The sequence below is a fragment of the Lissotriton helveticus genome, chromosome 4_1 (assembly GCF_964261635.1).
Source record: "Lissotriton helveticus chromosome 4_1, aLisHel1.1, whole genome shotgun sequence".
Classification (NCBI taxonomy): domain Eukaryota; kingdom Metazoa; phylum Chordata; class Amphibia; order Caudata; family Salamandridae; genus Lissotriton; species Lissotriton helveticus.
In genome coordinates this window covers 435558183-435573465 of record NC_136063.1, presented here as the reverse complement: position 1 = coordinate 435573465, position 15283 = coordinate 435558183, and the positions used below count along the sequence as shown (strand labels likewise).

The 15283-nt window shown below is 47.6% G+C and overlaps 2 protein-coding genes across 2 annotated transcripts in view; one reads left to right on the top strand and one right to left on the bottom strand.

The window, feature by feature from the left end:
- The window catches only part of MTERF3 (mitochondrial transcription termination factor 3), a 233996-nt gene extending 225915 nt beyond the window's left edge, over positions 1-8081 (bottom strand). The window contains exon 1 of the mRNA XM_078687000.1: positions 7848-8081. The gene's annotated coding sequence lies outside the window, so the exon portion shown is untranslated. The remainder of the gene's footprint in view (positions 1-7847) is intronic.
- Positions 8082-8897: 816 nt separating this feature from the next.
- The window catches only part of PTDSS1 (phosphatidylserine synthase 1), a 360643-nt gene continuing 354257 nt past the window's right edge, over positions 8898-15283 (top strand). The window contains exon 1 of the mRNA XM_078686999.1: positions 8898-9336. Coding sequence (XP_078543125.1) covers positions 9158-9336 — 179 coding nt within the window. The 5' untranslated portion in view covers positions 8898-9157. The remainder of the gene's footprint in view (positions 9337-15283) is intronic.

Sequence of the window (15283 nt, the reverse complement as noted above, 5' to 3'; positions counted from 1 at the left end):
CAGTACGTGGACGATTTGCTCATAGCTGCGGATACTGAGAAAATATGTAAAATGGCCACGTTGGAATTACTGCGTCATCTATGTGATCTGCATCACAAGGTGTCACTTTCCAAGCTCCAATATTGCCGACAAGAAGTGACCTACTTAGGTCATCTCTTATCGAAGGAGGGAAGGAAACTGACCCCAGAAAGAATTCAGGCAATAGCTAAATTGAATGTGCCAAGAACGCAGAGAGAAGTACGCGCTTTCTTGGGCATTACATCGTACTGTAGACAGTGGATTCCAAATTTTTCGTTATTAGCCAAACCCTTATTGGCACTAACGTGTACAAATACACCCAATCCCATTCCTTGGTCTGATGAGTGTCAGAAAAGTTCTCTCGAATTACGCACAGCATTATGTTCGGCCCCTGTGTTAGGTAACCCCAACTACAGTAAGCCTTTCACATTATATGTCCACGAGAAGGAGGGTTGTGCATTGTCCGTGCTGACTCAGTTATACGGAGATAGACAGCGGCCATGCGCCTATTTTTCGTCAACTTTGGATCCGGTAGCACGAGCATTGCCAAGTTGTCTAAGGGCCACAGCAGCAGCAGCTGTTTCTATTCGACAGTCTGCAGGTCTAGTAATGAATAATACACTAATCGTGATGGTCCCGCATGCAGTAGACACATTGTTAAATAGGACCAAGACACAGCACTTAACTAGTGCTCGACTGTCCAGTTATGAATTGACGCTACTAGCGAGCCATGTGCACATCAAAAGGTGCAGTACCTTGAACATAGCCACATGGTTACCAATTACAGAGGAATCGGATGCTTCAGAACAGCACGATTGTTTCCTCAGAACAGAGGAAGAGACGAAAGGGAGAGTTGATTTATTCGACACTCCTCTTGCTGAAAGTGATGGTACACTATGGGTGGATGGTTCATGTTTTAAACTCCTAAATGGTAACGTGACTACAGCATATGCTGTCACAACTTTGCACACAATCGTTGAAACTGCACGAATATTACATGGTTCAGCTCAAGCCGCTGAACTCGTGGCATTGACGAGAGCATGTGTGTTATCCAAAGGAATGAAAGTGACTGTCTATACCGACAGTCAGTATGCTTTTGGAGTGGCTCACAGTTTTGGACGACTGTGGAGAGAACGTGGGTTCCTGACTTCGCATGGAGCCAAGATTCAGCATGGTCAGTTGGTGAATGAGCTTCTTGAATCACTGACGTTGCCCCTGAAAGTAGCGATCGTGAAATGTAGTGCTCACAAGAAAGTGATTGATGATGTTGGTCGTGGAAATGCATTTGCTGATGAAACTGCGAAGGAAACTGCAAAGAATATGATGAGCCGAATGTATGTTGCGAGCCCAGAGAGATGGACTGGTGATGTTGGAATATGTGAAGACACGATAGAAAGTGTGAAGTCCATCCAAGCTGAGGCCACGGAGAAAGAGTTAAGCATGTGGAGAGAAAGTACAGGGAGAATGGATGCAAATGGTTGTTGGATTGAATCGACAGAGCAACAGAGATGGTTGTTACCCGATGCATATGTGCCTGCAGTGGTTACAATGGCTCATGGGATGGCCCATATCAGCACGAAAGGGATTTGCGAGTTGTTGGCCCCAGTGTGGAAGAATTCAGGGATTCCCAAGTGTGCAGAGAATGTTGTCAAGAATTGCATGGTATGTCTGAAGCACAATCCTGCTAGGGGAACCCCAACTCCAGCTGGTCATTTTGCACCTCCTACGTATCCGTTCGAGGTTTTGCAGCTAGATTTCATACACATGGAGAGGTGCAACAACTTAAAATATGTGCTCGTGGTTGTTTGTGCCTTCTCAAGGTGGGTAGAAGCCTATCCCCTAAGGGACAATACTGCCTTGTCCACAGCGAAAGCCCTTGTGAAAGAGTTCTTCCCCAGGTTCGGAATGCCTAGAATGGTCTGGTCGGACAACGGAAGTGAATTTGTGGGTTGTGTGATGAAAAGAGTGTGTGAAGGGCTAGGCATTAGGCAGAAGTTCCACGCTGCAAATCACCCCCAATCAGCTGGATTAGTGGAATTTTACAATGGTACGCTTAAACTTAAATTGGCCAAAATCCAAGCGAGCACAGGTCTTAAATGGCCTGACGCTCTACCCTTAGCACTCCTATCCACCAGAATGACTGTGCATTCGCGAATGAAACTCAGCCCCTATGAAATAATATTTGGTCGGCCAGCCAACATATGGGGAGTGCCTAGGCCCACGAAGTTTAGCGAGCTACAACACCCCATTTTGCTTGACTATTTGTATGAATTGACGGCTAAATTGCGTGTTTTATATCAACAGGTCCACAACACCTTTCCTCCGGTCTCTGAGACACCGGGTCACTCCATTGACCCCGGTTCCTGGGTGTTGGTCCGCAATTTCCAGAGGACAAGAAACGACCAGCCTAGATGGACCGGGCCTCACCTCGTCCTCCTGTCTACAAGGTCGACCGTTAGGGTGGAGGGGAAGGCAAATTGGGTCCACGGGATCCATTGTAAGAAGATACCCTTCCCTCTGCCACATGACCAATGGGTCCGAAAAGGAGGCACTGACTCAGAGCGCACAACTGATGAACGTATAAAAGAAGCTAAACGTGATTGTAAGAGTGGGAAAATTTTTCAAGAAACTACGCCGCCATCAGAACAATTGAACTCTGTGGAACCTGAACTATTATTTCTGGACCAGACAGTACCCGGGAAAAGACGCTACAATTTGCGACCAAGAAAAACAGACTAAAGTAAAAGTGGATTTATTTTATGATTCGAGAGAAAGAACCTGTGGACTAATAAAAAGTTTTGTTTTTCTTTCCCCAAATCCTATTTTTGAAAGTGCAGATTCTCCCACCTAGGTAACTTGCTTATTTTTGTTTTTCTTGAACCGCCATCCGGGTTCCGCTGCTAGGGTCGCGGTTGATTAAAGACTTTTGGGTGCAGCTGACGACGATAGGTCGCTGGTTCCAGTTGGTCCAAGGGAGCCACCCTAGACTGACGGAAGCATCCTTTAGCAGAAACAACCTACCGCCGCGGGCAGCACCTTAGAGAGGATGGAGTTTCCTGATGTGGAGAGAACTGCCAAACAAATGAACTTTAAGCAGAGACTTTTGAAAACAATGAGGAAGAGAATTTTTATAATAATGTGTATTTTTATGCTATTTAGCGTAATGGTCTTTTTGATAAGCTATGTTTTATTCTCTTTTCATGTGACATTTGCGCCCACTACATCACCCATACCTCCTCCTACTGTTTCCTCTCATTCTTTCCACCCTTTGCCTGACCACGAATCAAATAGGAGATTAGAGTTCATTAATAACTCCTTCGTTCAGCTATTACACCAACACCAACTTGTAATGAATACAACCAACTGTTGGGTGTGTGGTCTCATGCCCCACACCACGGATAGAGGTATCCCCTATTTGGTCCTGCCATTTAGTCGCAATGGGTCAGTATGGGCATATAGGACAATGTTCATATATGCACGAGAAATCCAACCCCTACGTTCTGTAAAAGACAACCTCAAGACTAGCGCCCTAGTCAAGGGTATAGTTGACATGATCAAGGAAGTAACTTCTTACGAAGATACCCCGGATGATGAGATACTTGCATATGTAGGTTGGAATGTGACCGGATATGGCACTACAGTAAGTGAGAAACAGCAAGCCAAGAGATCATCCCCTATCTGGATCGTACCCCATCAAGGTCACCTGTGTCTGCAAGGCATTGGTAAGAATACCAGAGCTCAGCTAGGGAAGAGTGTCTGTACAGAAACGTACGTTTTTGGATCTCAGACTTCCCCTGCCTTTTTAGCCGCTAAGGGTACTTATTTCATCTGCCATGATAGAGCCTATACATGGTTGCCCCCTGACTTCTCGGGCTCATGTTTTGTTTCATTCCTGTTACCTCCCACCTACACAGCAGCGGCAGATTACCATCGGACAAGGGTAGTTCGAGGTGTTTTGAGTAAAGAAGACACTGCAGGTCAAGAATTTGGTGACTTTGCAATGGGTGTTCTGCCGTTCTGGGGAGCCATGGCTAACAGCAGAAACATAAGGCAATTGACAAGGGTAGTTGAATCCACCGTGATTGAAACTGCTGGTGCCCTTAGTAACCTGACTGCTGAGCTCCAGTCGGATCGACTGATGACCCTTCAGAACCGGGTCGCTTTGGATGTAATACTTGCGGACCGAGGTGGAGTATGCAAATTGATCCAGTCCAGTTGTTGCATTTTTATTCCAGATAATGCTCCAACAGTATACGGGGCCATCTCCAAACTACATAAAATTTCCGAATCTATTCATGTGGATAAAGGAGATTGGTCATTAATGGGATGGTTCTGGGGACTGATATCTGCCTGGGGATGGAGAATTCTGATGGTCATTGGGATGGTCTTAGCCATTCTTTTCCTGTTCTGTCTATGCATACAGTGTGCTCCTGCAATATGTGGCCTCTGTGTTACATCATGTGTAAGGAAGCCTGTGTCAAGACATGAGCTCAGCACTAGAATGATGTTGCAGCAACATCTCAATGACTTTAGGAATATAGATCTGGACTCAGATTAACATGAGGATAGATGAATTGCCTATGTAAGGGCAAAAGGAGGGTCTGTGGTTCTGAAAAATCTGGATTCATACTATAGTACTGGACTCGAGAATAAAAACTTCGTCGAAATAGGACGAATTTGGTATCAAAAGACCGAGAATGACGAGTACATCAAGTACATGTATTTTCGGCATATTCGAGTGACGATTTCACCTCGAAATCGTCATTTACCTTCTAAACCCTTAGCTGCATGTTGCCCTTTACATAGGCCTTAATTCAGTCGAATTTGATTCCACAAGGACACATACTCCTTAATCGACTTCTTCCTGACCCCAGTACAAGTTAGAACCATTGCCCCAGGCCGAACTCGTTAGGTCAGTTCCCTCCCAGTGGCCGAGCAAGATAGCATCTAGGCTCAACCAGCCATAAAGCCATTTCAGCGCGCACACCTGCCATATCTCGCGCACATCTTTCTCCACTCCTTTTCCTCACTTGTTTTATGATGGGGAGGTGACCATTTTTATTAGGGGTCCAGCGATATCTGATGAAATGTTGGGCCTTGCCGGATGATTTGTTGTGAGCAGCACGACGTGAAATATGTACATGTCATCATGACTCTGCTTTTCTTTTTGTAATCAGTAACCATAAATGAAATACCACGAATCCAAGGAATGTTTTGCTCAAGGCTGAATATTAGGTATAAGAAGAGAAGCCTGACTTTGTGAAAGTGTGCAGTCTCCTGAATATACTTGTATCGTACTTCTAGGACCCTGTCACCTTGGTTGCAGCCAATAAACGAATCTTTGACTTCACCTGGAAGACTCTGAAGTTTCTGTAGGTCTGACTCAGGAGAACCAGAGGTCTCTGGTGTGTTGATCCCCTGGCACCGCTGGGTTACCGGTTCTGTAGGTTCGGTACCGGTTCCTAAAAACCCAGTTACTCATTACCCCTTGCCTCTTGTTGTCTCTCTTGGGGGGACATATGTATGGAGTGCTCTGCACGTACTGTAAGGATCGGCTGTACGGGTCGGGAAGGGGCATGAGCATGACGCTGCCCCTACAATGAAGCTCGGCCTTGGGTTGTGTGCAGCGCTACACAGCCGCTCACATTCTTTGGAAAGGAGGCTCCTCGGGAGACTTTGGGGGGGGGGGGGGGGACATATGGAGTGCTATGCATGTACTGTAAGGATCGGCTGTACGGATCGGGAAGGGGCATGACGCTGCCCCTACAATGAATCTCGGCCTTGGGTTGTGAACTTGTGTGCAGCGCTACACGCTGCTCCCTGAAACGGGAGTAAATGTCATGCAATGTATCCGATCTAAGGAGGCCTGGGGGGCACTGTGTAGGTTTACCGAGGCCCCCAGGGCACTGGACAACGGGAGAGGTGATGAGCTCGGATGGGGGCACTGTTCAAGTATAGGGAGGCCGGAAGTACTGTACTCATATGTGTAATAACATACATATGCAGCGTGGCACTGCGCTCGTTTAAGACTGGCCTGGGAGCTGGCGGTCAAGGGTAATAACCTGTCTGTGACCCAGAGCTGTCAGAGGCACGTGAGCTCCCACGGGGGGAGGGTCATCTCACAAGACCCCGCTCAGGTGCTTCGAAACTGCTCTTCATGGCATTTCAGTGACAGACGGACAATAATAAGTTAACCACGAGACTAAGACTTACTAGACGAGTTAGTAGAGAGTGAGTCCAAGTCCGGTGAAGACGCGAGTCAGTGACAGTCTGCTGGCTGCTGCCTGGCCCTGCACGCACGAGGAGAGTAGACAGAAACTTAAGTACAGCCGCGCAAGTAGGAAACGTCAGGGCGCGCACCGCACGTCCCCGAATCGGAATCATGGCCAATCAGTCCACCCACCCACGTGCCGGCATCCAATAATGGATTGCCTGTATTTCGGCGCAGTGGACCAGCCAATCCTGGCGCTACATAAGCGCCAGGATTGGCTAGGGGGTCACGCAGTCTACTCGCCCTGGCGCCTTCCTAAAGGACGGGGCCCAGACAAAGACACCCCCCCTCCCTCTCAGTCAACTTGACGAAGTTGATGGGCTAATTTAGGCTAAAGCGCATGCGCGGGCAAGTTTCCTCCTGATTTACTCATGCGCAGTCGAGTCAGACTGTGTGACATCACATCACATTGATGTTGTTGTTGTTGTAACCCAGGCCAGCCCCACCCCCTGCGCACTCCCTATTTGATCGGGTATGTCCCGGTCGGAACACTCGAGTCGATTAAGCGCCGCTGTATTTTATTTAAGTCAAGTGCTTTGCTCTACTGTCTAGACTCTCTCTGCTGCAGCCGCAGGTGCATCCACCAGGCTTAGTGGGGCTACGCCCCCACACCCCAATGGACGCACCGCTGCTGCATTACTGTGTTACCAAGTTTAGGTCCCATTTCATGAACATTCTGAAAACTAGACTTGCAGGAGCAGTTTTATGTATCCAGCATGAAGTAAGAAAATAGCTTGCTTTGCTAGCCTTCTTTCTTTAAAATTGGAGATCTACTCTTCTTGCGGGTTTGCAAACCAATCGGACCTATCACCAGCATGCTGGGTGAGAATGTCACTTGGAGGGCCAATCCATCGAAACTGTCTTGTATGACGCTGCTCTTTTGTGATTCATTCTGCCACCCTTTGGGACTTACTCAGGGCACAAGTCCTAAAAAAAGAAGTGGGGGACGCTGTCACAGGAAATGATGTCACAACAGGAAGTGACGTCACAAAAGGTGGTCTGATCTCGTCCCAGAGAGACCAAAAAGGTGAAGTCCTGCTGTTTGGCAGGGGGACGGCGTCCACCCTGTAAAATAAGTGGGGGGACGCCATCCACCCGCGTGGTACCCCGACTCGAGCCCTGGACTTACTTGCCTGGGCTAAACAAAACTGCTAATAAGCAATACCCTCTATTTGTGTTTTTGTTGATACTGCATTAAAGAGTTCCGACAGCCTAGACACCTGTGTAGTAACTGCTCACACGAATATATTTCAAATGGTCATCTGGTTCGCGATTTAAGTAAAACTATGCTACTGAAAAAAATAACAAATGGGAGCCTAACATACGAGATAGATGCGGATCGTACGAACTGCTGTCGATCAAACACCTGGAGCTCACGAAAACGTGGCCCACTTGCTTCGGCATGATGTTAAATGCTAGAAACACTGGAGCCTTATGAAATGCAATGAATATTTAATAAAAAGGATAATCTGTGACTGACCACTACGCCATACAGCTGTTAAGTTCTAGCACATCTAACAATTTAATGACATGATGACACTGGAGTCTCGGCACTCACCTTTTATGCCTCCACCATCCCCATTAATAACCTTTACAACGGCACAGAACGGCGTGTTCCATCCTGCAGCCCGGAGTAGATGGGAAGGGATTTACGCTATTCCTGGGCCAGAGGTGAACGGTGCAACTTGGGGGTACCCGGCTGCAACACTGAGCTGTCAGACACTTTTCGAACAGCGTCGCCATGCAATGAAAGGAAACGTGACGGCTACATGAGAGGTGCTGATTAGGGGGCAGCCATCTTTGACAGATACTTGTTAATTTGTATGTGCCTTTCGGTGATGGATACAAAATAGCAAAAGTCTTACTTATGTGACCTCATTTTTTCAAATATATTTGTGAACTACTAAAAAGGCATGAAACATATACACTTATTATAGGGAATTCTATGTATTCAAGTACTTTAGAATTGTTTTATGAAAAGTGTTTTGGAATCCGTTAAGCGTATTTTTAAATGTATCTAAGGCTTTATTCTGGTACACATTTCCCAAAATATGTTCGGACGGTGGGCTACATACCTGTTTCAACATGGCTGAAGCACTAAAGACCTAGGTAAAGAGCTAGAGATGTTATCCTTTCTTGCCGTCCTCGCACGCGCCGCTCAGAAACAGAAATGGGACTTTAGGTATGCGGCAGTCAAAATAATAATAATAATCACAACTTCTTGACACTATTGAAAGTACAAATAACGCGGTACATGGCGTATTTATAAGTCTTTTAGAAGATCAGAAAATAGTTTAAACCAAACGTAAAGACAAAATTACCATTACGCATTTTTAATGTTAGCCTTGAAAACGACATTGTAGCAAGTAATTCAAGTCTGTATTTGTTCGACCAATATTCATTTGAATGACACTATTCGTAATATTTTGATTTCGTCCCACTAAGTAGGACACGGCGTTTCTTTTTTCGAAGATGGCCGATATATTTACGCTTCAAAAGAAATTACGATTTTAAAAGTCCTTTTTTTATTTCACCGTACTCATTGATTGTGCTGTACTGTTAAGTTGGATACCACAGTAACAGGGAATCACCTTCTTTGGGAGAAGCCATATTGCACTGCAGGGGATAATGACAAAGTCGTTACTTTGTCCAATTCTAGCAGCCTCTTAGCGACCACCCCAGAACGCAGTCATACTTATTTACTGACATTTTCTCTTCTTGCTCTCTCCGAGCTGGTCTTTGCCAGCCGCCAGTCACCGTGCGGATAGTGTGAGGTACCCGTACACCCCTTTTGCGTTACACTAGTGGTGTGTTCTGCCTCCACCCCCTACTCCCCCCGTGCCAGGGGCAGGCCGGGAGCGGGTGGAGATGGCGTCCTGCATGAGAGCCCGGACGCTGAGTAAAGGCGATGCTAACTACAAGCTGCACTTCAGGATGATCAACGAACAGCAGGTGGAGGACATCACCATAGACTTTTTCTACAAGCCTCACACTATCACCCTGCTGACATGCACCACAATCAGCCTCATGTACTTCGTCTTCACCAGGTGAGGAGCACGAGGATGAGTTTATTGTACAGGAGACAGCTGTGTACGAGCAAAGGGGGAAATGCAAAGGACAGCAAGTGTGCGATGGACTAGTGTAGGAGACAGGCGGGACAGGACTGTGAATGAGGGATATTGCTCATCTGAGGACGTGCACAGCGCAGAGCAGCGATGAAAGAGCTCATTGAACGCACGGAACGAGAGAGGAGCCTTAGAGGCGCACCAGTTGACAAAAAGCGAGGGCGTGAGGGGCTCACCGACGGCATGATAATATTGGAACCTGGGAGCGTATAACGCTGGGGATGGTGCACACCGGCTGGATCAAAGCACCAAGGAAAGGAAAACAAGCATTAGAAATGCAATAGGTCTCGCAGCATTAGAGTTAGTGTTTTGTTAATGGGTTTTTTTGTAAATCTTTAGCATGAGGTTGAGGGTGAGTGAGGGTGAGGGGTTGAGGGTGGGTGAGGGTGAGGCTGAGGGGTTGAGGGTGAGGGTGAGTGAGGGTGAGTGAGGGGTTGAGGGTGAGGGGTTGAGGGTGAGTGAGGGTGAGGGGTTGAGGGTGGGTGAGGGGTTGAGGGTGAGGGGTTGAGGGTGAGTGAGGGTGAGTGTTAGTGAGGGTGGGTGAGTGTGAGTGAGGGTGAGTGAGGGTGAGTGAGGGTGAGTGGGGGTGAGTGTGGGTGAGGTGTTGAGGGTGAGGTGTTGAGGGTGAGGTGTTGAGGGTGAGGGGTTGAGGGTGAGGGGTTGAGGGTGAGTGGGGTGAGTGAGGGTGAGGGGTTGAGGGTGAGTGAGGGTGAAGGTGAGTGAGGGTGAAGGTGAGTGAGGGTGAGGGTGAGTGAGGGTGAGTGAGGGTGAGGGTGAGTGAGAGTGAGGGTGAGTGAGAGTGAGGGTGAGTGAGAGTGAGGGTGAGTGAGGGTGAGGGTGAGTGAGGGTGAGGCGTTGAGGGTGAGGTGTTGAGGGTGAGTGAGGGTGAGGGCGAGTGAGGTGTTGAGGGTGAGTGAGGGTGAGGGTGAGTTAGGGTGAGGTGTTGAGGGTGAGTGAGGGTGAGGGGGAGTAGTTGAGGCTGAGTGAGGGTGAGAGTGAGGGTGAGAGTGAGGGTGAGTGAGGGTGAGTGAGGGTGAGAGTGAGGGTGAGTGAGGGTGAGTGAGGGTGAGTGAGGGTGAGTGAGGGGTTGAGGGTGAGGTGTTGAAGGTGAGTGAGGGTGAGGGTGAGTGAGGTGTTGAGGGTGAGGGTGAGTGAGGGTGAGTGAGGGTGAGGGGGAGTAGTTGAGGCTGAGTGAGGGTGAGTGAGAGTGAGGGTGAGTGAGGGGTTGAGGGTGAGTGAGTGAGGGTGAGGAGGTGAGGGTGGGTGAGGGGTTGAGGGTGAGTGAGGATGAGTGAGGGTGAGTGAGGGGTTGAGGGTGAGGGGTTGAGGCGAGACCTAAAAACCTGACGATCGTAGGGTTTAGCAAGATTTTGGGGGTGAATGTAAAGAGGCTTGATGTGTGCATAAGTGCCTCTCAGGCAATACTTAGCATGAGCCCCTTCCCCTCCAAGAACACACCCCCACAGAGTTATTTTAAGTTTGCACAGCTGCATTTCATGTCCAGATGAATACTGAGAATGATAATTTTTCATCACTGAATAGAACTGATGTAGCTTATGAAAATAACACACAGTTTAAACAAACTGGAGATATACCAATAAAATACATCTATATTATTATAAATAACACCACTATTGTTTCATGGCGATCATGTCCGTAAAGGAAAGTAATTTGTGTTACAGCATAAGCGTTTAAAGAGTTTGCAATTGTTTCAAGACTATTTCTATACCATAACTGTGCAACGTTTCTCTACACGGACATAACCGCTTTACTCGCCATTAGAAAGTGACACAGACTATAAGGCAATGAAATATCACACAGGAGCACACTGAAAACGTGCAAATGTCACACTTAAGACTGAAAACTTGGCAACTTTGGACAATGCGGGGGTGGGGTGCCGTGCAGACTGAATACCTGTACCAGTCAGATCCTTCAAGACTGACTCTTCGGCTGTTAGCATCAATTTGCAAATCCCCGCCTCAATACCTCAAGTGATTGTAACATTGTTTGGACACGGGAAGTCTTTTTGCAATAAAGCTTATTTGATTCTACAGCCACGATTTCTACTGAAGACGGAGGGAAGAGAGGGGAGGGGGGAGGAGAAATGCGACACGGCGGGAAGGGGAGGGGGCGGAGCTGATTGGAATTGAATTGGTTGAAGTGTGAATTTTTTTAAGTGGGTGAGGGAATGTAACACTGGTTTGGCAGGAGAGACCACTGGGACAGAAGCAACATAGCAGGGCTGGGGGGTGTTGTAAAGCAAACGGGTGACCGAGCAGTGAGGGGTGGAATAAAGCAAACTGACGAGCGAAACATGAAGCAGGCAAGGAATACTACTGGCAAGAAAGCAACCTGGAGGAGGTGAGGCACAGGAGTTCCAGCAGCGCATTACTGAGGCAGATAAGGGTGAAGCACATGTCAGGCAGCGCATTACTGAGGCAGGTGAGGAACGGGAGCAGGCAAAGCCCAGGTCAAGCAGCGCATCACTGAGGCCGGTGAGGGAGAAGCACATGGGTGAGCAACATGTCGCATGGCAGAGGGGGAAGAGAAGTACATGCGGGAGAGCAACACCGAGCATGGTGGAGGGGGACGAGAAGTACATGCGGGAGAGCAACACAGAGCATGACGGAGGGGGAAGAGCAGTACATGAGGGAGACCACTGCAAAACACTTGCCTGCATACTGGCGCTTAAATAAATGCCTGTTTCGACCCTGGCACGGGACGCTGTCTGAAAGAATATTTTAACTAAATCTGACGTAAACACTCACTCATGGAGTTTTCTTACACCGCTAACCTACATAACAGTGAAAGAGCGATAGACGAATCCCTCGGGACGAACCCCAGGAACTTTGGTGCAATGTGGAAGGGTGAGTGACCCCCTTCCTGTTGTCATGAAATAACAAGACGGACGGACGGAGGAGAGGGGAGGGGGGAGGAGAAATGCGACACGGCAGGCAGGCAGGGGAGGAGAGGAGGAGGGGGGAGGAGAGTAGGGGAGGCACGGCCTAGCGGCAGGCAGGCAGGGGAGGAGAGGAGGAGGGGGGAGGAGAGTAGGGGAGGCACGGCCTAGCGGCAGGCAGGCAGGGGAGGAGAGGAGGAGGGGGGAGGAGAGTAGGGGAGGCACGGCCTAGCGGCCGTGCAATCAAGTAGTGAGGGGGCGGAGCTGGGGGAGGCTGTGAGAGAGAGTAGGCAAGGCAGGCGGCTGGGGGCATGTGCACGCGCATTTAAGCTCAATGCGCATGCGCATTGAGCTTAAATTTCTCGTGCACTGCAAGGAATCGCCACGATTCCTTGCAGTGTGGATAAAGAGCGGATAAGTCCCAATACTCTCGCCTTGCTCGATGCGCATGCGCATCGACAGGCGAGACCTAAAAATACTACCTCAGATAGAAATACAGTGTCCTCCAGATCGGTCTATCCACATGTGAACTAAGCCAGGCCCGAATAAACGGAAATTATTGTATGATGGATTGATTAATCGATTGGCATATATTCCTGCCGCTTAAGTATCACTGTGCGTTGGTGGTTTCAACTGACTTGAACACATCTATTAGTGACCGTAACCAAGATCGAATGCATTGTTTTCTAGTCATATCCTTCAAAAATTACGAACACTTGTATAGCACGTATCTGTCGTTTATATTTGTATTTGAGTTTTCGGTTGTTGTGTTTGGTAAGTGGTATCGAACACAACCGGTCTGAGCAGCCGTTGAACAATCCACTTCATTGGTCTGTGTTTGACTCCATGGTCATATGTTTTAATATCAGCTGGTCCACTCAGTCTTTAACCCTTCAGAGCAGTGCTGGAATTGGCAACACTTTACTTCAGTAATCCATATATTGGGGGTTAAGGTGTTATGTTATGTTATGTTATGTTATTTATTATTTGTTAAGCGCACATACGCCCGAGGGCTTCTTGGCGCTGGTGAGAGAATCAAACATAACAGTACATAAAAGACATATAATCACTATTTACAATAGGCCTGAGAAAAAAGAAAAGTTTTAAATGCCTTCCTGAAGGCAAGGAGGTCCCTACTGTGTCGCAGAGTCAGAGGGAGGGAGTTCCACAATGAAGCAGCTAAAAATTGAAAACTGCTGCCTCCCTGTCGTTTCTTTTTGAAACGAGGGACCTCAAGTAGGTCTTTGTGGGCTGATCTCAAGCTGCGTAAGGGTTTATATTTGCTCAGCAATTGTCTAAGGAACATAGGACCCTTACCCTCCAAAGCCTTGAACACAATGCAGCCCACCTTGAATGTAGCTCTCTGTTCCACAGGCAGCCAGTGCAAAGTCTCTAGTCCGTGTCTAATCGATTCCCACTTCGGGACTTTGCAAATAAGTCTCGCAGCTTGATTTTGCAAGTATTGCAATCTTTTGAGTTGGCCAATAGGCGCCCCCAAATAAAGGCCATTTGAGAAGTCGATGTGAGACAGGACTAGAGCACTAACTGCCTGAATTAAGGCCAACCCGGTAAGGAGGTGTGCTATTTTCTTAATCTTCCTCAGTTGAAAAAAACCCGAGGAGACCACCGTTCCGACTTGACTTTCCAAGGTAAGATCCTCACTGAGAGTCACTCCCAAACTTTTTACTGTTCGGGATTTTTTTGGGGACAAGCCCATGTCCGACGGCCAAAAACAAGGACTCCAACTGATCTCACTCTTCCCAGGCAGAATGAGCTCCGTTTTTCCCGGGTTTAACTTAAGGTGGTTTAAAGACATCCACCTTTGGATAAAAGACATAGTTGCTCGAAAGTCCTCGGCCGCATTGGGTGAATTTAGCACAAAAACCAACTGCAGGTCGTCTGCATAATTATATACATCAACCTTAAACTCTCGTAGGGAAAACAAAAGAGGCCGCATATACAAATTAAATAATAGAGGGGACAAGGAAGATCCTTGAGGAACCCCACAAAAGGAGATGTTTTTAGGGGCTGTAAAGGAACCTAGTCGAACCGACTGGGTACGTTCTGAAATGAAGGACTTGAGCCAGGCCAAGGCCGAGTCTCGAAGACCGGCCTGTTCGACACGGTTGACCAAGATGGTATAGTCAACAGTGTCGAACGCGGCAGACAGATCCAATAACACCAAGGCCTGGTGCAAGTCCCCGTCGGCATTAGACCTTAAGGTATTCTGAACTGCCAATATCACTGCCTCAGTAGAATGACCAGGCCGGAAACCTGCCTGGTTAGGTTGTAAATAGCCAGAGGCTTCCACAAAACTTGATAGGCTATTGGTTACATGAGCCTCCAAAATTTTGGACAAGTAAGGCAGTAGCGATATTGGTCTGTAATTTGAAAGGTCTAAAGAGTCGATGCCAGGTTTCTTTTTTTAAAGGGATCAATAAAGCCTGTTTAAAACTATTAGGAACTTTCCCTGACATGAGGGAATTATTGAGCAGAGGAATCAGGCTATTTGGGAATGCCCGACCAATTTCTCTCATTACTTGGGGGGGGGGGGCAGACATCCTGAGGAGATCCTGATTTAACTCTAATGAGCAAATCTTGAAGGATTTGGTCATTGATTAAGGGGAAGGAATGCAATGTAAGGGGGTTTAAAAAGGTATCGTCTATCGGGGCACAAACTGGAAGCTTGGATAGAGTATCCTTAATCAACACTATCTTATCATTAAAAAAGTCATTCAGCGAGTTGCAGAGCAATTGTGAGGGGACAACCGGGGGGGAAGTTCTCTCATCATTGCACAACTCAGTCACAATCTTGAAAATTTCTTTCGACTTATTAGTCGCATTAAGTATTTTAGAAGAGAAATAAGCAGTTTTGTGAGTGTGCAACGTCTTTTGGTAGGCTTTACGAATTAAACAGTATGCAATCTTTGCTTGAGGACAGTAATTAATACGCCATGTTCTCTCTTGCTG